Source organism: Plodia interpunctella, chromosome 5 (genome assembly GCF_027563975.2).
Source record: "Plodia interpunctella isolate USDA-ARS_2022_Savannah chromosome 5, ilPloInte3.2, whole genome shotgun sequence".
Lineage (NCBI taxonomy): Eukaryota > Metazoa > Arthropoda > Insecta > Lepidoptera > Pyralidae > Plodia > Plodia interpunctella.
The window spans coordinates 6,628,178-6,654,899 of record NC_071298.1 but is presented as its reverse complement, the minus strand read 5'-3'; the positions used below and the strand labels follow the sequence as shown (position 1 = coordinate 6,654,899).

General features: G+C 33.8%; 2 protein-coding genes across 3 annotated transcripts in view; one reads left to right on the top strand and one right to left on the bottom strand.

Annotated features, from left to right (window-relative positions):
• LOC128669893 (mucin-2) overlaps positions 1–26,722 on the top strand; it is a 50,217-nt gene that overhangs the window by 4,375 nt on the left and 19,120 nt on the right. The window lies entirely within an intron of this gene.
• On the bottom strand, positions 21,325–25,029 carry LOC128669730 (uncharacterized). The gene is made up of 3 exons (XM_053744791.1): positions 24,921–25,029; positions 23,572–24,517; positions 21,325–21,760 (listed from the first exon to the last, which is right to left on the bottom strand). The coding sequence occupies exons 1-2, from the start codon at positions 25,027–25,029 to the stop codon at positions 23,574–23,576; spliced, it is 1,053 nt and encodes a 350-aa protein (XP_053600766.1). The 3' UTR covers positions 21,325–21,760; positions 23,572–23,573.

The window sequence follows — 26,722 nt, the reverse complement described above, 5'->3', positions numbered from 1 at the left end:
TCACAGCAAATAGAAACGCTATAAGACTAAACTCACTTCTAAATAATTTGCAATGCTTTTTAATACACTCGCATATAATTTCGATCGAACTTGCCCAAGTATGACTGTATTTTGCTTTTAATCATCACATTGGAATTAAAATAACTGTGAAGGTAACAAAAGGGTAGGGACTGCATTGAATGTGTGATGAATCTGTGGGTTTGTTTTGGAGAATTCTCCAAGCATACGCATGAGTCATGATTGGAAACTTAGAGGCCGCCTGGCGGTATCCGCCTTCGTAAACCCAAGATCATCGGACGAGTTTGATGCTTACGCAATCTAAGCTACGAGCGGTTTTATTTAGCTGATGTGGGATCGATGAAACGATGGATACATCGAACTTAAAATAAGTTAAAAGTTGAGAAACTGATAAGACTTGATTTTAATGATCTAACTGTCATTTCTGTGACTTCATTTTGACACGTCAAATACAAATGTTAGTAACAGAAACCAAATATTTAGTTAGAATATCCAGTTTAAATGTCAATTATATGCACTTAATCAAATCATTAAATTAGTAGGTATGATATACTCCTATCACAAATACGACCACAAGATTATAGTAGAATGATTTCAAATACCTACATGTTCTGCGATACAATATATTATTGAATTTTGTCTTAGTTTATTAGATTCCCTAAGCTGTATCGTCATCGTACAATTAGGTAAAAACCTCACGTTCTTTTAGAGCGGGATCTGTGATGGGAAAAACGTGATGCGTAGAGAGTACTTTAAAAACAATGCACTCGCTCGTAAACGTGCGCAGTTTTTTTAACACTGAATGGATATTACCTGCCTACTAGAATTTGGTTTTTGAAATTTTTTGTCTTTGTCTTCCATGCTGATCTAAGAACGAAAGAAAATTCCCTCTGACACTAATGTCATATTTTATTTAAGTCACCTTAAGGCATCTGACATGACTTTTACGACTACCTACGGCCATCTAGTGACAAGGAGTAGTGTAACAGGCAAGTAGACAATGGCGATGGGCTAGCAACCTGTCACTTCACTACATCATCTCATTTCCAGCAGTTGATAGATAAAAACAAATTGCTAACATTTTTAATTTATATTCTTTACAAAAATATGAAGTAATCAGAATATTTGTTTATTACCTCATGTTTATCTTCTCAACCAATCTTGTTGAAATTTCGCATGCATATAATAATATGGATGTATCGTTTATCCTGGTGGAAATAACTGTTCCTGTGGGAAATTTACAATATCATAAAAGCTAACGAAATATAATTTAAAGATTAAAGTTCACAAGTCGAAAAATGAACATGAGTGTCATTTTTGTGGTACATCATGATGTATTGAGGTCACAGACAAACTCTTGCATCAAGTTAGTTTGCATGTTCATCGCAAAATGATGATCTTACAAAATAACCTTCACCGCCATTTTCGTCATTGTTTGGATTAATCAGGTTTAGACATAATATAATTTCGGATTTGGAGATCAAAAGGTCAAACTTATCGCTTGTTGATTGGAGCGTAAGCTGACTCTTCTGAATATTCAGATTACTGTAACCTCATCTAATATCTAGTACGTATGTATCACCACACTATTTATATATTACTGTATTGGCTTGTATACTGGCTTGCTTTGTAATTGCTTCGTTCTTGAGTACTCACCACATCACAATTCAACAGTAGAAATATGACAACAAACAAAAGCTACACTGCTTATTTATTCGGGCGTACGAATGCTGGCATAAATCTTTACAGATTCACATTACAAAATGTTATCAACAATACAGGCAGACAAGTAGACAAAATTAATAAAAATATATTTTATCTTCTGTATTATATGTCTAAAAAGAACCTTCATATTTTTATAATGAATTTTCAGTTACGCAGAATAGTCTCACACAACAGTTGTTGTTATGTTTTTCTCTTTGATATTTCTATAAACGTGGGTGTGCTTCGAGAAGCAAATTATAACACATATTTTTTATTTGGTTATCGTAATAGAAAGATGTAAGTACATCTTTCTATTACGATGGATATCATATATATATAACAAGGAATATACGACAAGGAATAGCTAATTTTGGTACGTCCTACGTATCTTTAATTGCACTAAGAACCACGCCTCAATGTTCAGTCGTGCTCCGTTGCGGTGACGTAGCACGTTGTAGCTCCGTTGTGCTTCGCTGTTTTCTATAGGTTTTGATACTCACCTATACAATTTCTGAGTTGATCCGTCGATGGACGTCAACATGACGAAGCGCAATGGAGCAATGGGACATGGGTATTAAAATGGAGTTCGCGAGATATTTTAATATTTTTACATTCGGCAAATATTTTCGTACATGACTTACCCCAATGGGTAAGCGATTTCTCCTGCAACGAGTCACAATACTCGTGCCGTCGGAACCAATTAGTTGGCAAATGGATCTGCTATATGGAATAATATGAGGTGTCTAATACATCATATTTCTTGTCACGTATTGGGTTACCGTTCCATTGTTACGTGAGCTACTTTCAGTGAATAGAGCGAAGGACTCTTCTGTGAGTGGAATATGATTAATTATTACTTACGCATAAATATTAGCTTCGAGTGAAGGCGGCCCTATTTTGATAACCTGTTGTACTCATTTTTTAATTTGATGGTCTAGAACAAATAACCGATCCATAAAACAAATAAATGACCCAAACACTATATCTATCTATTCCACAAAAATCACAAAAAGATATAAATGGAAAAAAATTTTGAATTATGTACTATTCTACAAATTCTCAGATGCCATTTAAACGTGTACCAATGTGGAATATGCCTTACTAGCGACGGAGTAAATTTAAAGCTAGATCATTAAGTAAATGAATAAATGTATAACGGTGCTAAATTGCAGAAAAAAGTATGGTTGAAGACAACAGAAAAATTAATCTTTACCATTAAAAATAATGATCCATTTTTTAAACCTCAGTTATGATTTTCAACAATCATAACATGTCAAATCAATTCCTTTTAGTAAAAAATGGTTGGGATTCATAAAAAATATACAGTAATATTGTTACAATAAATATTGTTATTTCAGTTGGTTGGTATTTTACTATGGTATGCCAAAAATTTACAGTTTCATACAATCTCCGCTATTTTTGTTTTTGTCTGATAGTGTTCTGGAAAGTTGAAAATACTCTTTAATTTTTTACTGCCTTTTCCAAAGTGGCTCTTTTTTCGTTATTGCATTCAATAGTGTCACGGCAGCTCAGCATATTTTAAAGAAATTTTCAATACTTCCTCGTACTTTATATGTTTTTCGATTAAAAGGAGAAAGAAGACATTTTAAAATTCATTTTAAGGTTTAGCTTTTACGAGGCCTCAAGCGATGACATTGGCCGGGTTCCAAGCCGCGCTGCCAAGGTTCAAAGACACAAGTTTTTTTGCTCGAGCAATAATGCTATCACCCTCCTTGAGATAAGCAATAAACGCCACTTGAAAGCGAAGCTCATTTATTTGCGGAAGACATTGCATTGGACTTGTTTTTTAATTTCCTTGTTGGGGATTGCGCATTTCATTATTATACAGTCGTATCTCTTGTCTCCAAGTGTGTCGTTAGTTCTCAGCTACTAGTAACGGTATACATTTTCTTTCACAAACTGGATGAAAATTTATTAGGTGTTAAACATAAGTTTCTATAACTTTATTTTGTGTGATTTGTCCTAATATATTTATTTATATTATCCATATTTACTTGGAAGATATTTTTCAAAAGAATATTTCATTGTATGTATACATAAACATATCGTAAATAATTATTAGATATCGTTATTATTACTTTTAAATTAGAAAAGATAATGCTAATGTTAAAAAAATGTTCGCAATCCTTTATTTTTAAACACGATAATTTTCTTTTTAGGAGGAAGAGGCTTATTCAATTATTAATTTATATTCGAAATTAATTAGTCATATTAAATAACACTCAAATATATCCATGTAGAAGTACCTAATAATAATAAATACTTGATATTGTATTAAAATAACTTGATTGTTTACTAAAATTAACTTATTTCGAAATTAAGTTGCCTCAGACAAAGTTTGACGCTTGCCCAAAACTTGATGTGAGCAAGTTGGGTTGTTTATCCAGAATATATCAAATAGATATTACAGAAAGGAAGGAAAACAGCATTAGCGGAATTTTGAATTAAAGCCCAGATGTTACATGAAGCCTCTAATTTACCGGAAGGGGCTTAAATGGGCATTAAACCCATGCTAAACAATGCGTGTTGAAGTAAAAAAATCAAAACCATTTTTCTCTAAAGGACTGTGTGTCTACGAAGCCGGGAATCTTTTGTTTTGTCTGTGACAGAACCATACCTCAAAAGACATCAATCTTGAGTTGTGAATAAGCTAAGCTTAGTTATTTACTTGGCCAGTTTATTTTTCTGATCTAGTGTCGCGTATTTTAACTAAACCTGAACCTATTAATATTTTGGCGTTATAAGTTTTTTCATTCTGTTTTTTTTTAATGATAACGGTCAATGATTGTTTTATTACATTCTTCTAATAATTACACCGTTCCTCTCAATGACATCAAAAATATAATACTTACCAACTGTTTTAGAAATTAACAGTTTTATTTATTTATTACTCTTCACAGCTTAATCCAGCCAGCACTAAACTGCGTATATTTTCTAAAATTTAATTTCACAGCTTATTGCGTTTTATATTACAGCTTTCTAACTTTAATAGTCTACGAAGTAATTCACAGAAATGCTGTACATTGTAGATCAATAAAAATTTAGTTCTTGAATTTTACAATATAACACATGGAAACAAGCATGCATCATGTCGTCGACGTGTACCACTATGAGGCCGATATTAAAATTCCAATATGCAGCGTCATATTGTGGAGCCATTTCAGCGAGTACCTGCATTTAATTGAAGCAATTAACATTTCACGTTATTGCTTCATACGAACATAAAATGACATGAACATGGAAAAATACGAAATACACAGAAAAATTAGTTCCACACAGATAAACGTTTCGCAACTATTGGCTCTGTCTTCCCCGTAAAGGATAAAGATGCTATACTGTGTCTGTAGTAGTACTTATTGCACAAATATTTACATGTAATAAATTCCTGACTCTTGGAAATGAAAGTGAATGCATACCTACTACTAGCATTAAACATTCAAGGGTGAGTTGCACCGTCAACTTGGCGTTGGTTTTAACCGGCGCGCCGCTGGCGATTAGACGAAATGGCGTATTTTGCGTTTTTCTGCGCACGTTAAAACGACAATATAATTAAACCCTTTTAATTTAATCGTATTTTGAATTGTACTTGATATATATTTTTGTACTCTCTTTATTTTATGATAGTTGTGTTGACGCGTTGCAATCTGGTCTGATTAAGAAGTCAGGTGCTTGTTAGTTAGTACTCTTTTATAGTCTACTAGACTACGTGCAGGACTGAATCAAGGCAAAACCAGTGGCTCGCTCTAAACAAACAGATCTAGAAGAAGACAAAAAATTAGTATGTATATAGTTGACAAGTTTGATTATCGACACATATAATAAACAACTATAAATTAAGACATAAAACATAAAATTGTCGCCACGACGTATTTTATTTCATTGAGTCGTTAAATCCTGTTATTTATATTTACGATCCACAATTTTCATAGTTTTACTGAATAAGGTTGAAATTTCATAGAAAAAATACTTACTACCCTTACACGTTGATCCCAAATTCTATGTCTCCTTGCAGACTCCTGAAACTAAAAAGAGGAAAATATCTAAAACAGTTCTGCCAGTCAGTATTCATGTTCCATCTATTCGGAGAAGATCTTGGCATTTTCAGAGATACATTCACGCGTTCAAAAGTCGAGAAAGAAAAAAAAAGGGATAAAGCAATAACACCTTGACCCTGATACTGAAGCTGTATAAATGAGTTCCTATTTGTTATAAGTCCGTCACAGTCATTGGCTAGACGTGTTCTGAAATTTTGATCCGATATTTCTCCAAATATTCATTCGTTCTATTTTTTTTTTGACGATTAAAAACAATAATTTATATAATATTTTTAAATTAAAAAAAAAACAATTATCTAAAACTGGACAGTGTCTACAATTTTTTACATTCTATATTAAAGCAATAATAATAAATATGTATAAAACGATTAACGGTATAATGATTACGTATCTAACAGTTAGTTTCATTGTTTTTGGGATCGGAAATATCGCCATTAATCAATGAACCGCTAAAATTTACCAGATAACCCGTTGAAAAAATGTGTACAGGTTCTTGTTTATCTTCGGAGGTTTAACTTCCCATAAACTGTAATTTACTATTTTTGCACTAACCGATCTATGCAGTGCTAAAGAAAGATTGGTGAACAAAAGATTCCTCTATTTAATGATGCGTTGAACCTCCATGTGAGAAAACAACGTGTTTCACAGATTTCTAATGCAAATATCAATAGTCAGCAGTCAAACAAATACTTTCTACTTTCACCTTCAAATAATATTTGACCTTAGTGATTAGCAAGTTTTATTCATTATGAATTTTTATTGAACATAAAATAAAATTGTATTGGCCTTGTTTATTGTTATTCAAAATAATAAATAAATATTTTTAATAAATTCGTAACTAGTGATTGCATAAATGCGGTAAAAATACCTTTATTTTAAGTGTCCAGCGCTTTTCCGAATATTAATATTTGACCTACCTAAATGTAATCATTATATCTTTTTTATTTTTTTATTGCAATAAAAAAGTAAGTGACATGAAAATTTGTCATGTGAGGAAAAGTACTCATGAAATTTCACATTTTTGCATCTCATTGAGCATAAAAATGACATTATGCGCAAAATTTATGGAAATGTCTGTGCGACGCCGACGTGCGGTATGTGACCGCGGCGGAATGTCATGGTGGCTCTCCGCGGCGCAACCCACGCGATTGCCGACTCACTGCACCCAGTCAGAGAACATTTCCAGTGCAGATATCATGCATCGTGTAGTTTGACATTGTTTTCACATATGTCAATAAATGGCTGTGCGGTATGTGACTACTACGCATTGTCTTCCCCCGGCGCGGTGTAACTCACGGTATTGTCGACTCACTGTACCCAGTCACAAAACATTCACAATGCTGCAGGTATCAGATCGTGCAGTTTGTTTAACATTGTTTCTATTTCCGTAATCAACTATATTACTTATTGATTAGTAACTTGAAATAGAACCTTTTGACACAGATTATACAATAATTTCGGTACCTTTAAGGATAGTGGAAAAAAATTGAATTTGACGTGTATTAAGCCCTCAAGAAGAGGCGCGGCGAAGGCAGATTTTTTTTCTAAAATTATTTTGACAAAATATATTATGGCAATAATATTGTAATGTGCCACTGAATCAATACCTAATCAGCAAAAAGCATCGAATAATTCAACAAATAATAAAATACTCAAGTATGTATAAACTGAACAATTTTGTACTTACTATATAATCAATACATTTGCCATAAATAGGGCAAGAGTAGACCTCTGCACTTTCGTCGTTTCATGACTAGCCAGGTCCAGGTCGTGAATCATTCACGCATGCATGGGCAGATCTGTGTTTACTAATAAATTTTATCCGGTCCAACTGAGGTCAGCTTTGGCCAATCTGTTTGAGACCAAAATCCATTTTATATCATGCTGTAAACCAGACAATTAAAAGTTTAATTAACTATACTAAAACAATGACAACACGTAGGACCATCTTTGTTTTGAAAATATTTTGATATTATGTGTTTTGCATAGTTACTTTATATCAGCGGTCGGCAACCCGTGGTCCTGCACTGTCACATGCACTTTCATAGGTTGGACTGGATTTCTAGGCATAAAAATACAAATGTGCCACAATGTGGTTAAATAAAGTAAAACCGGGATTACTTTATTTAACCACATTGCGGCCCTTGAATACCAAAAGGAAGAATTAAGTCAAATACATATGTAATGCAATGAAAATAAATAAATTAAATTAAAATAAAAAAAGGTTGCCGACCGCTGCTTTATACTAATCATCAAGTAGATATCCAACTTCGATAAAGCCATATTGATGATATACCTATTGATAATTTACTTTGGTATCATGTAATGAAATTATGTAATGTATTTTTTAAATAATACAATGATTGATCTAAATGGCTAAAAATCTAATTGATTTATGTAATATTATTTAGTACAAGAGATTGTTGGTATATTAGGAACGCAATAACTAGTTGATCCATAAGACTGTATACAACTCGGTAATAAATCTTAAGATGCGATATATTTGTCTGGCTTGAAGTGCTGTTGACTGTACAATTGTACATGTCAAGACGACGTTCACGCTTGTATATGCTGACATGTGCCTTACAACACCGATAGGTATTCGTGAACGAATTTCTTCGTATGTTGTAGTTGTTCTCTTGATACATTCTATGTTTAGAAATATTGCACAAAAACAATTGTACATTCGCAATATAAATTGCATTGTGAAAATACCGTGAATTGTTCTCGCATGAATATTAATGAAATATGTAATTGAGAAATATTTAGGAGAGTTAAATGTAATTTTGTTAAAGAAGAAAATTTTGCTGTTATATAATTATTCGTGTAATATTATAATATTTCTCAAGATATTTTTTGGCATCTTCGAGAACATATTATTTTATGCCATTAAAGTCATTGTTCTAGCTACGTTTTCTTACTTTCACGTCCACTCAATCATAGTTCATATTCACAAAATGTGAATTTATCCACACGCCTATTTTATCTTTCATCAAAAATAATATCTTTTGATGTTATGCCAACCGAACAGAGGAGATGTAGGTACGTCTACGCGTCTTCAATAACTGTGTCTAAGTAATTGAAGTTGTAATATTTATACGCTATCCAATTTCCCTGGAAGTTATTGCTTTCCTGGCATCTCTCTTCGAACAAGAAATATGACGGCTCCATATCGAATGTTGTGCGCGAAGTGTGGGCAGAGCCGCTCGCTCTCCGATATATGAAATATCTTACTTGTACTTTTTGCGTCGATTGAAAGTCGACAAAGAACCGACTCGAGGCGATATTGAAATTCCGTCACATTTCGCAGAACGAAGCAAGAGTTTTAAAAATTGAGATGTTTCTTACAAGTTCGACGCTTGAATATTAATATTTTGCCTTTGATATGGAAATATAACAGTATATTGCAAACCGGTGAGTGCTACGACTACACTCCAAAGAGCAAAATTGTTGTTGTGTTTTTTAAATTGGCATAATTGATTTAAGATGCCTGAACTTAATTCAGTAGAAAAGTCATATAGACACACTGAGGGTAATGACTACATTTTGTAAATTTTACTCAACAATTTACACTCACTAATGTTGTTTCAACACTTGCCCGTAAGCCCCGATCTTTGCCGGCAGTCACGTAGAGTTATGTTCTCAGAAGCACTAAGGAGCAGCCAACTACTGACAGGTACACTCGCGAACTTGGGCTCTTATCGCGATCGAGTCTTAATAGCGCCTCCAGAGATATCAACTAATGATAGAGTATTATTATACTCGGATAATGTCTCTAGGATACGCGGGTACTTATAAATTACAAGCCAACAAAGGTCTTTCTAAACACACATAATATAATAGCGATAAGTCCAATACAAGAGGTACTTTGTATTATTATAATGATAATACAAGATATTGTTACTTCAATGGGAGCAATGAAAGTGGTACAAGTAGCGATAGTGATGTAATTGTTTGGGTTCGTTTGAATTTATTATTATACTGTCCAGGCTAGATACAGTTTATAGACAACGGTCAATTCAGCTTTACTATCGCCTCTAAAGTGAAATTGCGAAAAATGAAACGTTCGCTACAAATCCACTGCAGCACTTTACGAACGAACAATAGAACATCAATTTTAACAATTTACTTATACGTATATATTTTTTGCGACTTAAAGTGCAGGGTGTACTAAAATGATAAGAATTATGTTATACAAGCTGTGCCTCTGGGCATCGTTCATGTGAGAATTCCTGATAAAACGTGACCTCGAGTAGAATGTAACCTGGAATAGCTCCAGGTTACATTCTACTCGTGGAATAAATTACTTCGAACTCCGTTCAGTAGATTGAGCGTGATTGAGTGAAAATCTTCATATAACCCACACATCCAAATTATCTCATTATTATTATTATCATATTAGTAGGGAGTAGAGTGAATTAATTCTAAATGTAAAGAGAATTAGCTAAGATTTGACCATTAATTAGAGGGGAGTAAATTAAAAACAGTTTATACAAAATAACAAATTGAAAATTATCTCGTCAAAATTAATAACATCGAACTTTTAGATTGAGCGGCAAAAGGCGGATTCTAGTTCGATATCGACTGCTATAAGACAAATGTTTGCGATAAACAAACCCAAATTTTGTTTCAGCGAGTGTTGTTTTCCATCTAGAATGATAAGCTTATTTTCCGCCACAACCTGGAATGGGGTCAATCTGGGCCACAACTTTTGATTATATTGTTTGAGGTAAACCATATCATACTTGTCTTGTAAGCAAAATAGTTTGAGATACACGAACATGAAATAAATATACAATATTTCAAGTATACTAGTGGCCGTTCGTCGGAGCCAGGAACTTGATAAATTATACACCTAAATCTTTCTCAGTAACCACACTATTTATTGTTGAAAAATCGTTCAAAAATTCGTCCTATAGTTTATCGTTTATCGCCTAAATACAGACAGACGCGACAGGATTTCTTTTAATAATATATACGTACAGGCAATTAATTTATAGACAGTATCATTTTTCTCCACTACCTCAGAAAAAGTTAACTATAACAATTAGGTATCCAGGTCTCGTTTATAATTTGTATAAAATGCTGCGAGCTGCATTATCGTTTCATCCAAAAACATTGTAAGTTAACACACACATTTATGGGGAAAAAGATCTTTCAGTTATAAAGTATTCTTACGCAAACTTCAATTTATTTTTCTTATGTTACGACCTGGATACTTAAAATGGCTTTGTTGATTGTATCGCAGTAATATAGGATCGAGTCGTAGAAAAAGGCGATTCATATAAAAACAAAAAGACAAATTGGCAGTGGAGCGATTTGCGAAAATAATTGGACACCGAAGAATACCGGAACTTCCTTGTCATTGTCAAGCATTTCCATTTACCGTTCCCTTCCCCATGACGGCGCCCGCTCCCAGCAAATGAATCGTATGCGCTTGAAAGAACCACGTTAATTTAACGATGACTAAGTATTTTCTATTCATAGTCCTAATTTTCTCATTGTCTCTTCACAATATGACTTTAATTTCTAGTATTAAGCATCGCAGCAGTATTTTACATTTAAGTTCTGAAATTCTCCCTTTATCATGGTTGAGCTTTGCGAGGTCAGACCTATGCGCCAACTCGTGAACGGGTGCTGCCATGGGGGATCGGTCTAATATGATGTTTTTAACCAAAATGTAATAATAATAAAATAATTGTAATCAATTCACCATAGATTTACTTTGTCAGACGTTATCAAAAATTGTCGTTTACAAATATTAGTAAAAATTGACGTTAAGAAATTGTTATCGACTCAGATATAGGAAATTGTGAATTCACAAAGATACGTGTAGTATGTTAACGTAGAAAAGTGGGACGGCAGCGATGGTGCGATATTCGACCCTTCCCGGCGTCTATTTGTGGGATCTTTGTTTCTGAGAATTGCTACTCACTTTGTTTTTAGCTTGGATTACGATATTTCCCAAAATTACAGTGGATTTTTTTTTACTTTATGCATGTCATAAATAAGGAATTAAAAGCATCTATGGATTTTACGTTAGCGTAACTTTAAATTAGGATAAGGATATCAAACATGTTTGATGTTTCATATATATCTCAATGTGTCATATAGATACATAATCTTAATATATATAGTCAGTTTACAACACAAAAACAAAACGTTTGAAAGCTAATTAATTTTAGCAGACAGCGTACATTTATTAACGCTTGAGTGTAATAAACATAATAAATATCAAAGATTTGATGGTTAATATTGAAACTTTCAACCTTAATTATTAATTTTGTATCTTACAAGATAAGTAAGTATGAATTCATGTTTGTCTTATCAATATTATATCAAAACATCCATATATAATTTTGGCAAAATAAACGAAACATATAACATATTATCACGTTAGTATATCATGGACATCGAATAGAAAACAAGTTTCGATCACGACCAAGTAAGGTATGTGAATGGCAGCAAGGCGTGGTGGTGGCGAGGTCGGCTGGTGCTGTGAAATTGAAAGTCCACTGAGTGACCGCCTCTTTGCCGGTCAAAGAGGTAAACTAGTTTCATAGTTTGTCATTACGCGACTTACCAATATGGCTGCCACGGCCGAGCCAGCACAGCGCAGCAAAATTATTTGATCTAGTCTGACATTATAGACATTAATATTTAAACCTTTTTTACGTAGTGTATGTAAATGTAAATCACAATTCCTGCGTTCGATTTTCAAAATATTTTAGAAAAAGTTTGTAATTTGGAAAACAACTGAAAATATATTATGAAAGTAAACTACTAGTATAAATGAAAGAAAACAACTGAAAGTATATTCATGTTTGTATGTTTTCAGAAACCATCACATTTCTTTATTTTCTGTGAACTATGCATCATACTTAACTTACGTAAATTTCAAAACATTTTATAAACCATTTTATGAATCACAAATTGGAAATGAATAATGACATTCGTAAATGCATAAAATAGTAATTATAAATTCATAATTTTACGTTGTGGTTTTCGCAATTCAGAATTGCAGAATTACCGGTTCAATGAGTGAATTACGAGCAAGTATTAATTATATTTGTCACTGAGCAACGTTCATTAAATGCGCAAGTTCCGCTTCAAGCCCAGAGAGCCCTCGAAACTTGGACTAAGGATTGTTAAGGGGTTAATATAATCATGTTTATTTCACCACATTCAAGTAAGTTTACACAACCTATTTCAGTTATAAATAATAAATAGCTTTACAAAGTGACTGAAGCAATATGACGCCCAGGAGCTCGCCTCTAGTTCGAAAAAAGGCTGCTGCTACTGGAAACGTCACAAAATCTGCTAAAAGTCCAAGGCTGATTGCAGTACAAAAGAAATAAATAAGAAAATACTCGTTAGTCTTACGATCAACTTCATTAAAATATTCTCGCCTCGAAATTCTACGCTTCCAAGCATTTTCCATTGCACTATTAGTCGGCTGTAGTATGAGCCTACTGCCTTAAAGTTATTAACGTTTATACAGGTGGCGTACACCCCGCTTTAATAGATAATTTAGTAGGACGCAGATAAGCGCGACCTTAATTGCGATAATAAATCTGGTTTTAATCTATGTCGCGTTAGCTTTAGCTAGGATCTTCTATTAACAGCTACAATTTTTTATATGCAGCTATAAGCTACAGGATTTTTTTCATTAACATTTAGGAATTTTACGAATGGGCCTTTATTTAGCATTATAGTTCCAAGCTGTTGAAATACAATAAATTATATTAATTGTTTTTGTACTACGTATATAAAGTGAAATCCGTCAATTTCAATTTGTTTACAGTAACACGCTAGCAATTCATAAATAAATTCTTCGCTGCAATAAACAAGAAAACAGAACAAAGGAATCGCAGCATTATCGAATCACGACTTGTGTTAATTCAAGTTTTAGTTCATATAGGAAATATAAATTAAAATATCTACCCAGCGAGTGTATTTTTTGACAAACATTAATTTGTATTTTATTTTTTGGAATTAAATGATGTGAATATTTGATCATGTCAAACATTACATTACAATTCAACAAAAGAAGTAAATCCTATAATAATAATGGATATTTCAAATGGAAAAAACGGGTTATTTATGTCTTTCAAAAAATATTTAATTAATCTCAGATAGTAAATAGCTTTTGTTGTCGCAAACGGTAAAATCTTCAGATCGTCAGATTTGGAATTCATAATTAAAAAACATGGTCAATGTTCAGAAAATTGAGTGGCCACCCTCTGTAATAGCTCGGGTTGTTGACAAGTATTAAAGTTAACAAGCGTGAAATTTTCACAAGTAGCCAGCGCCTTGGCTCTGAATATTTTCAACCTTGTTAGAGTAATGGTAAAAGATTTATAACGATTTGAGTCGGCAACTTACCCAAGCGGGCATAAAGTTTCATGCGGTGCTCTTACTTTCAAAGTTGCCTAATTTTTAAGTTGCTATAAATTTTTGAGATAAACTTTTTACTTATGACCTCATTACTGAAATATTTCAGAGAAAAAGAAACTTTGGAACTCTTCTTTGTAGTTATTTTTGATAATTAAGAACGAACACGAACATTAAACTTTAACAAACAAAAAAGGTCGTCTACATTTTATCCGGTTTGTGCTTCAGAATTGAAACTAAAATGGATATAAACTGCAAATCTAACGGCAAATTTAACTACTATTACGTTTGTTTTTAAAATGAACGATTGGATTAATTAAAATATAAAATAAAATAAAGTATTTTAAATCTGATATTTTTAAATATTTATTATCAGATTATAATATTCATACTCTTTAGTTATTATTTAACATTTGACCTTTGCGACAGAGATGACATGTATATAGTCTTCTCTGTCCTAAAGGTTGAATATTAGATAATGCTCTTAGCATTAAGTCCACTTCTGGTATTTTTGGAAATTGTATTTTATGCTTTATAATAAAACATGTTAACAATTAAATATAAAAATATCATATTAAATCATTCTTACAAAATAACTTATATTACAAATCTCTAGGGATAGCTCCTAATCGCAATATTAATTTATACATGAAATATAAATTAATTGTGAGTAAAATCATACTGGCATTCAAAAATGACAATCAGTGAATCGGGTGTTCACAGAGGCAAGAATCCAGTGAATGAGATTCCGGTGCACGGAGGTTATGCCTCTAATTGGGGCAGGTCGGGAAACGTTAGCCTTAACATAACTATGCTATTTTATCTGCGTTGGGAAAACTGCCTTTGTTTGTAAAATATATATGTAGAGTATTCGATGCGTGTGCTGTAATTCAAGTGCCAAAAATTAGTTAATTGATTATAGGGCGGCAACCACTTGCCCCAATGTATGTTATATTATTTTGAAAGTCGGACTATTCTGAATCATTGCAAGATCAAGATACTCGTGTACCAGTACACACGTCCGCATATTTTAGAAGGCGAACAAGTGACATTTGAGAGGTTCAGGTATAATTTTGTGCGGCAGTAAGAAATATCTATGAAGAACAATAATAAGAAATATCTATGAAGTAACTCAAAAGACATCAACGCGTCTCTTTGCTACGAAATCCTCTACGAAACTGGAGGATATAAGTACATACACGTACAGTCAACATCACATCAAGTTACACAAATTTATTGCAAAGTCGCCGCTGTTACAACGGCATACAGTTTCATACAGAGTCACATGACATGAGGTCTATTCCTCATGTCATGTGACTCTGTATGAAACCAATTTCCATCTTATATGGAAAATTTCTGGTTGTATTTTTGTCTTCAATATTTTCCACAGCTAACTTTTACTCTTAAAACAAGCGAGATACTTTATGATCTCTCATAAATCATAAAGAACAAACTCTATTTAATCAACATTGAAAACTTTGATTAAGAAACGACTAAAGTTCCAAAGAAAGTTTTCAATTTAGTTCCCTTTTATTGTTTTATCAATTTTAACGTAGAGAAATAACAAATAAATAGAGTAACATATTGTTATATAACCATATTTATCTATTTTTAATCCAAATAAAGCCGAATATGATGATAAATCTCTGCAAGAACTATTTTTGAAGACACAAATAAAGTATAAGAAGGCCGAAGTATAAAATAACGATACTGCACAAGTAGCATCTTTAACAATATTAATAAAACGCAAAATCCACTATTATGGCAAATACTTCAATCGTATTTCATCGGCATTTACAGCAAACATCACATCCAGTTACACTGTATGAATCTCTATGCAGTAGTGGTGCATTTTCAATTAACTTGTAATGTTGACGTATGTACGGTAACTTTTGTGCTGTTGACTGTACCGATGACTGTTGTACCTCTTAATGTGTTATATACTCAACTCATGCACGTTCATTTCAAATAACCACGTAAGTACTAATTAACGCTTCAAAGGAAAACATCGTGATCCAACTTACGCACATGTCTATTATTGAGTAAAAAGTAGCTATACCATAAGTTATTTGCAAAAATGTCATTTGCCACAAGGTTTTATTGTTTTCAGAGAGATCTTGTGGCATTGAAATAAAACCATGACCGTGCTGTAAACTGTTGAGGAGTTACCTCGTTAAAAGCCGATCCTGGCTACACTATCAGAGCATGCTTTTTATAACAATGCATTGTCATGGAAACCGAAGCTACTCTCAACCGAAATTTCAACTCCAGTTGTGCTACACTGGCAGTAGGACAAATCAAACTTTGATTTGATTACAGACAGACAAGCAAACATTGGGACAGGTGAAACTAAATTCTTTAGTTTCTTTATTTTATCTGCCGATGGTAGTGAAAGTGAACCGTGGCGTCATCGGCGCGGGGCGAGGGGGGGCAAGGTTGCGAACCGGCCTCAGACATGCCAAACAAACGAGTTGAGTAATAGGTAATAAGCGTTGCGTTAGCTGGGTAATGACGATTTGGTGATGTATGGTGTATTGTCGACACATCTCACGAGGCCTTACCGGGGAAGTGCAATGAATAACGTTGTTCGATTGCACTAAGTTCACGGATTTGATATATCACTCACGGAAATGAGTCTATTGTGCATGTGCTGTGTACCACAACAATACATATAAAACACCAAGTAGATACGTCACTTATGCTATGAATCGTTAGTGCAATTAATAAAACTTTAATTCTTACCTAAATTAAAATAAAATAGACGAAATATCTTATGCATTTTTTTTACATTTGTATATTTGCTTGTCAGTCACGAATTTTCGTTAGAAAAGGACTGGTAAATTTTCTCCATTAATTTCATAAAAAATGGTTCATTAAATTAGTATATTTAAATCGATTTGCCAAAATATATATCGATCTTCTACTATAATCTCTTCGACAGCAATAACTCGCCGATAGGATTCATTGTAAGATATCGGTCAATATTGAATTAATGACTAACTAATGTTGGATCAGATTGCCGGCCTCCAGACACTTCTCGGAGAGATATTGATTTCATATCGGGTGAAGTGTTATTGGTTTCATCTATCTATCAGATGGATTGTACACCAAGCGTGCCTCTGCAAAGATACTTTTATGGGTGCATGTGACAATTTCGCACTTGTGTTAAGTCAAAGTTTTAAACTCATACAGGAATAGTATATAGGTTTTTGAGAAATACTATATACGTGATAAAGTGCCTGTGAATATCAGATTAACTGAATATATTTTTTACTTTGACATAAATTTAAAATCTATACATATATTCGCTAAAGAAATGCCTATTGAGTCAAAAGGACGTCATTTTAACCACTAATTTCTATTCTTCATTTGAAACACGGTGACCAATTCTAGATTGTCTATTAAATAAGGCAATAAAACACTTTAAAAAATTAATCAATTTACTTTACTAGTATTTGGAGGCCAATGTGGTATGTTACTGAAGCAAGGCCAGACAGTTCCTTTATTTAGACAACATAATGCCTTATAACGTAGTGTTCAGGCTGCAAATGACGTGTTTACGACCCCATTGTGCGGTGTCTTCCGTTTCATATTCCGGTTTCCGATTGCACACGTAAAGGTTTACGTAGAGGTGTTTTGTGATATAAAAACAATATACAACAATCCTGATCCTGATCTTGTGGGTGTATCACAGTCAAGGATATTTATAAAGTGCTATATGTTCCTATGTTTATTTTTTCACAGCATTGCTTACAGGAATAACTTTAGAAATAAGTAAATATACGTTTTGATCGGTCATAATCATAAGCTCGTTTTCAGTCCGCTGTAGCAATAACCTAAAATTTTACATGTAACCAGAAAACTAATCGGAAAATGAAAATGAGGAACTGAAAGTCGAAAACTGTACCAAAAAGCAAGTTATACAAATAATACCCGGCAGGCATCTGTTTCTGGTCAGATTCGAAAGGTTCCATGCCAAATGAACTGCCAAATTCGATTTGGATATTCCATATTTTGGACCTTGTTCAAATGACGATAAAGTTGAAAGTTCATAAGTTGAGCAGATAATCAGCAGTATTGTACATAATAATGTTATTGAGTAATAGGGTTTATCAGGTGGCTACGAATTTAGCAAATGAAATATGATTGGAGTAACTCCACGATTAGATTTATTACGCTCCAGTTGTGTGTACCCGCGTGCACTCGGACGGAGAAATATTGCACTTGCATTAGCAATTTAGGATGTCCATTCTAATAATTTAAAATTGCATGTGTCTATAAAATGCAATTGAAACACCATTACGAATAACGTTAGAAGAGTCAAGTTACACGAAAAGATCAAGGTATATCCAGTAGAGAAATCTCTTAGAAAATTACAAATAAAATCGTTATCGCAAACACGAACATACAAAACTAAAAAATAGAATCTAACTAATTGAAACATATATACAGTTTACATAGAAAGTTGAATGCCTTAAATGTATCAAATTGGATTTACAGTTACTTTTATCATTCCTTAGTACTCAGTAGTCTCTGAACATAGATGCACACATAGCCGTTATAGTCAACTCTCTAGGCATGTATAGTTAATTACTCACACATTATGCAAGCAAACTTTGGCAAACAAAAACCTTGCAGTCGGGTCAGGTGTTCTTGCACAGTAACTTAGTAATTCTATTAGCCCATACCATTAGCCAAATTGCTTATATTTCTCGCCATGTACTTATGGTTACATAGCAGTATGTTTATGTCACGCATGATTTATGTGTTATGATGTATACATATAGACATTTAAAAGTTGAAAGTTTTAGAACCAAAATTACTTTATTTCAGATTTATGTATGTACGTACACCTTCACAATTTTAAAAAAATACTAAGTTAGATTCAAAGCAGACTTTAAAATGATATATTTGTAAAAAAATCTATATTGGTGAGATAACTAATATATTCCTAAGGACGCAATAATAATTTTAAAATAAATGAAGTGGTGTAAATAACTGCATTCAACATTAAAATAAATAGTTCTAATCCATTTGTCGTGGAGTTAAAACAAAGGCCTATGTTCCAATAGAAAGGGATCTAGCAGTCCGAAAGCCATCTGTTCCAGTAACAACGTCGTTAGCAGATGCTATGCATGCCCCAAATCGGCCCATTTGTGATGCAATTTCAAGAATAATTTAGTAAAATCTGAGTCCTCATTCTTTAATATAGACCGTTCAGCAGTATAACTGCTCCGCAAATTGCTTGTTTTAGCCGAAAATCAGTTTGAATATAGCTTTTATCTTCCATTTTCTGTACAAAAAAACTGAACAGGAATAAACTATGATTTTAAGGAGTAAAAGATACTCAGAAGGTTATTTTTTGTAACTACTTTTAAATGTACTGTTCATTCACTAAAGTTTTATGTCTTATATTTTAATCTGTAAGCAAGATAACGCTGTTTATGTGTATCTGTTCCGCTCTGGACTACATTTATGAACCATGACATTTAGCTGAATACCTAATTAAGGCGTGGAATCGTGACCAACATACAAACAAATAAGGCATTAGTCAGAGAGATAAGATTTGAGATTACAAGTTTCCCCGCCAACTATGGAAAGTAAAAATTAGAATAAATCATTTAAATCTTACATCTACCCATATCATAATCAGTCTAATGTAATAAGTCCAAGGATGATAAATATAAATCTTGTAACTGATCTAACAACATTCAAGTAAGTTAAATCAGAATTGTACTAGGATACTGATTTAACCATGGTTCCTCCACGTCTAAGCGCCTAGATAATGTTATTTATATTAAACTAATGTAACTAATAAAAAGTAGAAGTTTACGTATACCAAATCAAAATTTCTTCTTCTTTTCAAGTGTGTATGCTAACACTGATGTCAGATTGTATTATAGTCGCCTAAAGCTATTATAAGCCAGTGAACGAACCGGCGGATCCTCAACAACTGAGTATCGAGCCAATATTAGAAAATAGAATTAATGGTTAAACAAACTTACCTTAGCGACGTTTGACCATAATTATACAAGACGTTGCATCCGAAGAGATTTATTTAATTCACTATGTAGTTCCACTCTTTAATGTACTGGGCATGTAGCACAATTTTAGAGTCAAAATTCAAAATTTCATATTGAAACGACTTATTTGATAGTTCCTGGTACCCCCACCAGAGGGGAGGGGCGCCCTTGCAATGACCGCACGCATCGGCCGGCCTCATTGTTTTTAGAGTCAAATTTTACAATATATTGTTGTCTAGGGTATATGATATATTTTTATATATTATAGGGTTGGGAGGGTTATAAATCTCTTCGGATGCAACGTCTTGTATAATTATGGTCAAACGTCGCTAAGGTAAGTTTGTTTAACCATTAATTATACTTCGCCGTTGCATCCTCGAGATTTATTTAATTCACTATGTAGGATGTTTAGAGTTTGTAAAATTTGGAGTAGTACAGGATCAGTTATTAAAAGTCTTTTTGCAGTGAATAGTTTAATAACGAACTGAAAACTAATTAGCTTATACTTATTTAACGACTTATAAATGAAAATTAATTAATAATTGCTTCCGCGAAGTTGCTTCTGTCGTCACTTTCATTTAAAGGACGATTATAGAATTTAGCAAACGTAAAACTGTTTCCTGACCAACCAGCGGATTTTTTAATTATATCAACGGACAGCCCATGGCGGAGCGCCGCCGAGGTAGAAGCATGGCGAGTGCTATGGGCCGAAAAAATTTCAATATTTATCCCGCTTTCACTCATTATCTCCTTGATCCATCGACTTATAGTCGATGGGCTGGCATTATGAAATGGTTTCCTGGTGGTTAGGAACAATCGTTCTGTGTTGGCTATAGAACGATGACGTTTTGTACAATCTATGTAAGACAGAAGCGCCCTCGCGGGACATATTTCTTTTCTACCAGGAAAGAACGGAATTACCAAATGAGGCATGGAACGATTCATTTCTGAGGTTTTAATCATATCATTAATTATTATTTCAATTTTAGAATCATGAATTTTAATATTTGATAGTCTTATCAGCGACAATGTCTGAACTCGTTGTCCAGATGACAATGCGAGTAGAATTGCTACTTTTTTAGTAATTCTCGTTAATGATAATTCTTCGTTGGGAAAAAATTGAGCAACAAAATCAAGCACGGTATTAGGATCCCAGGTGGATTGGTATCTTGGGAAGCTAGGTCGGGATCTAAATACACCTCTCAAAAACCGAACGACTATGTCATTTTCACTAAATGATTTACCGAAAACTAAACCGAGTGCAGAACGATATGTATTTAAACTGGAGTAGCTAATACCGCTGTTAAATATAACGGTTAAGAATTCTAGCATTACGGGTAAATTATAATGTAAAGGATCACAATTCTTTTCAATGCAAAAATGCCACCACTTTTTTAATGCAACATTATACTGTTTGAGAGAGTTATTAGATAAAGACGATATTATTATATTGATTGTTGCTGGGTGAAGTGAGCGTCGTCCGAATATCGTCCTGACAATTGACATGATACCAGGGTAAGTGTCTTCCATCGAGGGTGAGGTTCCCTGGAAGGAGAAATTAATAAATTTTTATCTGGTTCAAAGAATATTGGTTCATGAGTCATGAGTGATTGTAGCAGAGGGTACCATGGTTGGCTTGGCCAATGTGGTACAACAATAATGCCATCTGCTTCATCATTTATAACTTTTCTGAGGCACTTGAGAATTAACGAGAAAGGTGGAAACATATAAAAGAAATTGGTAGACCAGTTTAAGGTAAAGGCGTCAACATTAGTGGCGGAAGGGTCTCTCTTCCACGATACATATTTTTTGCATTTCGCATTGATTCTAGAGGCGAAAAGATCGATTTCCGGTTCCCCGAATTCCTGAATTATTTCGTTGTAAACGGTGGAAGATAGACTCCATTCCGTGTCTATGTTCCCTCGTCTAGATTCTTCATCTGCTTCTACGTTTTCCCGAGATCTGATATATGAAGCATAGATATATAATTGCCTTTCCTCGCACCACTGCCATATTTCGCGAGTTATGTAATTAAGATGGGTAAATTTTATTCCACCCATGCGGTTTATATATGAAATGGCTACAGTATTATCGATACGAAGTAATATTTCAGAATTTCGTAAGTTGCTGGCGAAACATTTAAGTCCTATAAAGGCTGCCTTAAGCTCTAGAAAGTTTATGTGATATTGCGATTCTTGAGCGTCCCAAAATCCATTTGAACGTTCACCTTGACACATTAACCCCCAACCAGTTAAAGACGAATCGGAGAAGATTTCTAGAACGAATCGGCCACTACGAATAGGATTGTAAGACTTCATTATATGGGTCTTCCACCAATCAAAATCATGTCTTAGATTTTTATTTAATAACATATAGTCATCATAATTATCATTAGATTTCTTTAAGGCTAAAAATTTTTCTCGTTCGAATACCTTCGTATACATCCAACCATAAGAAATAGCAGGACAGGCGGATGTTAGTACCCCAAGATATTTTGCAAAATCTCGAATAGAAATTTTATTTTTCCTAGAAATTTTAATAGTTGATTCCAATATTTTTTGTCTCTTCTCTATAGGGAGTCCTAATCTCATATTATAAGAATCTAGCTCGAATCCTAGAAAAATTATAATTTGACATGGTACCAGCTTGCTTTTGTCGTGGTTTATTACAAACCCCAGAAATGTCAACAAGCGCACAGTTTCTGTAACACACTTTAGGCAGTCTTCATAGGAATGACCTAGGCACAAATAATCGTCCAAATAATTGACCAAGTAAAAACCTTTTTTCCTAAGACAAGTAATAACCGGCTTCATTAATTTTGTAAAAATATATGGTGCTGAAGAAAGTCCAAACGGTAGACACTGGAATTCGTAAGTATGTTGCTCAAATTTAAATCTTAAATATTTTTTTGACGATTCATGCATATTTATTAAAAAATATGCATCTTTTAGGTCAATGGTAGCTAAATAACAAAATCTAGACATTAACTTAGTAGCCGTCCTATGATCCTCCATTTTAAAATGTTGAGTGTCCACATACTTATTGAAGGACTTCAGATTAAGTATAAATCTAAATTTATTATTTGGTTTAGGTATCAAAAATATTTTTGATATATACTGACCAGGTTCATCATCACAATATCTTACGGCACTTATTTGTAATAATTTATTTAATTCTATGTGTAATGCATGGTTTTCAGTTTTTGAAAAAACTGTGTTCATCGGTTCTTTTGTTTGGAACACACCTTTGATGAGAGGAATTTCATAGCCTGAAATTATTTTTAGAATAAATTGGTCATCCGTGATGGATTTCCATCTGGACAGAAAATATTTTAACCTGCCAGCAAGATTTGGTACCTCTATCGTGTCCTGGAGCGAGGTCTCGCACGAGTCTTCGATGTCTCTTGGCGTCGATCTGTGGTCGGAGCTGATGTCTTCGCTGGGCGACAAATCGGTCGAGTTTTGGCCCCGCCCCGTCGATTGCCACGTTGATTTTGACGGGGAGGGCCCCTCCAGTTTCCCTGTTGTCCTGTAGTCTTTTTAGACGTCGAAACTTCCGCAAAATTTGTCTTCTTAATCTGTAGACCTGACTTCTCAGCAGATTTAGAGGCTTTTATCTTATCGGTAAGATTTTCACCGAAAAGAAGGGAATCTCTTTCTACGTCTTGAATCATATCCAAGAATTTTTTGTCTAAAGAATATGTAATTAATTTACGTCTATTTGATGTGTTTTCAAAGTGTAAGTCCAGTAAGATTTTGTTGACCTCAGAAAGGCGTTTAATTAGGTCTACCTTGTCCAGGTCTTTCTCGATAAGTGATGATATTATATTTGTCAAAGCAGCTATACCTAGACCAAGATATGCTTGTGCCCCTTCTAAACGCTTATCGCGATTTTTTGTAGAATCGTTTGTAACAGCTGCGATTTCGGGGTTTAACTTGGGGGCTTTGACTAACTGAAAATTTTCGGGTACCAAAATGTTCTCGGTAATCTCCTTTTTCTGTTCTCTCTTCAGCCCCTCACACAAGATCCGCCCCCAACGTTTAGATATCTCTTCTTGAATTCTTGGTCCAAAAACCTCCATTTTTTTCTTAGATTCTCCCAAAATGTCAAGTATATCGATAGGAATCCTATCATTGGGCTCGTCGACTGGGGTGGCTATAACAGGACATTCATCTTGTTTGCTTGTGGATGGCCCCGGATCAACAATGGCTGACTTTATGTTAGGACTATTGGGGGGCGACTCCTCTGGACTTTCAGCCACAGATTGTAGGGTCGGGGATAAGTCCCAATAAGCGTAAGGCGCTGTAAATATAAGTGAATAATGGTCACGATCTCGTCATGACTAAATGTACGCGTAATGGTATCATCGTGATCGCATCACGATAGTAAACCAAGGGTTCACATGACTACGATCGCATCGCAGTACTTTCATGTGCGCGACTATGATCGCATCATAGTACAATGCACTGTGTGTATTAAATATATTCTCATAGGTACTATTTAATAAATCTACTCCGAACTAAGCTGATTGTGTATAGAAAGTTTATTTCCATATAAATGTAGGTAGGTGGATAATTTATAACATTTAACACTGTGTGTTTTTCATTGTAATCCAATGTCATTTGTAATAAAATATCACTGGTCCAATTTTATCAATTCATAGGTTATTAACTATTATTTACGTAAAAATAGAAAATAAACTTACATTTATCACTACTGCACGAACTTTCCCGGCGTCGGCGTAGACGTTTTTCCAACTTCCGTATCTTTGCTTTAATATAATCCGAAGAATCCTTATTCTTTCTCTTACCCATAGTGGGTACTTAGAAAATCACAAAAACAAATATCAAGATACTGTACTACGATGCCCGCACACAAAAAGCGAATGAGGCCGGCCGATGCGTGCGGTCATTGCAAGGGCGCCCCTCCCCTCTGGTGGGGGTACCAGGAACTATCAAATAAGTCGTTTCAATATGAAATTTTGAATTTTGACTCTAAAATTGTGCTACATGCCCAGTACATTAAAGAGTGGAACTACATAGTGAATTAAATAAATCTCGAGGATGCAACGGCGAAGTATAATTAATTTATCACTCCAACTACTCTTCCCCATTTGGTAATACAAATCAATACAACATTGAGAGTTGAAATAAAACAAGGTCTAGGACTAGATTTATTGGACAAATGTTGAAAGGTCAAGTGTTGATAAACATGCACTGCACTACCTGTATCAACTCCAAATTGAACCATGAGTACAGTGTCAGGTAGGCCTTCAGTAGGCGCTAACACAATATCATGTAAGACTTAGCCTTACATGATATTGTTACACTAAAGGTGACGAATACATACATGTGACAAATCATTTTAGAATTATTTTACCACCCCGAGTCTACTTCATAAATTAAAGTATATTATTCATGGCAAAACCACAGAGCATGATTTTTATTTCTGTTATTAAAGATTAAATTGGGGATGAGGATATCCGCGAACCAATTATTGAAAAAACAAGATATTGAAATTATGCCTTTTTGAAAATATTTATATTGAGTATTTGAATACACATATATTAAATAATAATTAAAAATAACAAAGTGCATGATACCTAGAAGTGTAATGTCACCATGTGTTGTGAATATAAGGTAGGTAGGCTTTTTATATAACTTTATAGTTACTTAAATAATTGTTACAACAATGAAATATGGGTGTGAAATGTTATGTTTGTTTAATTCGAAAGCTTCTTTATATAACTTTAAAATTACATGAACTGTAAGTTAAAAAACTTAAAAAAAAAAACAAAGTTTTACCATCCATGAGACATGTAGATGTTGGCTAATATGTCTAAATTGACTTTTAAATAGGCTCCAAATCTATTATGGTGTTTGACCTAAATAGGCCGCATACATGACAATACATCGACCGTGAGAATGTTTCATAACTTCGGCAATCGTTAAAGTGTACGCCAGACACGATACTTACGCAGTTAGCATGCGAAGAGCTGCTTCATTGTATAACTGTCCATGTGTTAGCTGTTAGACCGGCCTTTAGGGCACGTGACTGACTAGTTTATACCAAGTAAAAATATATGATATTGTACTTTCACTAAGAAATTGTTAAAAAATTCAACATATGCATATCGGTTTGTGATATGATCTTTTACAAACATGTCAAATTCAATGCCAGAATTAAGAATAATCAATGCATCCATAAATTTCTTTTGATGATCCATCCTAACCTTCACTGTTGTACTATTGATATGATAAATTGATTTAGGATTTGTCTATATATGGGAAGGTCTATGGTATTTTTATATTAGTCTTTATTCTGAAGTTCAGATTCCGGTAGACCAAGAAATTAGTTCCTGCAGATAACACAAGCAACCATTTGAGTACTCATTCACCCAGTTCTTAGCTCAAGCATGTTATTTCTTCAGCGATTAATATCAGAGCATTTTCTAGGAAAAATTGCTATGTCACGCTCCAGTACAATTAAGACATTTATTGTGGAGAA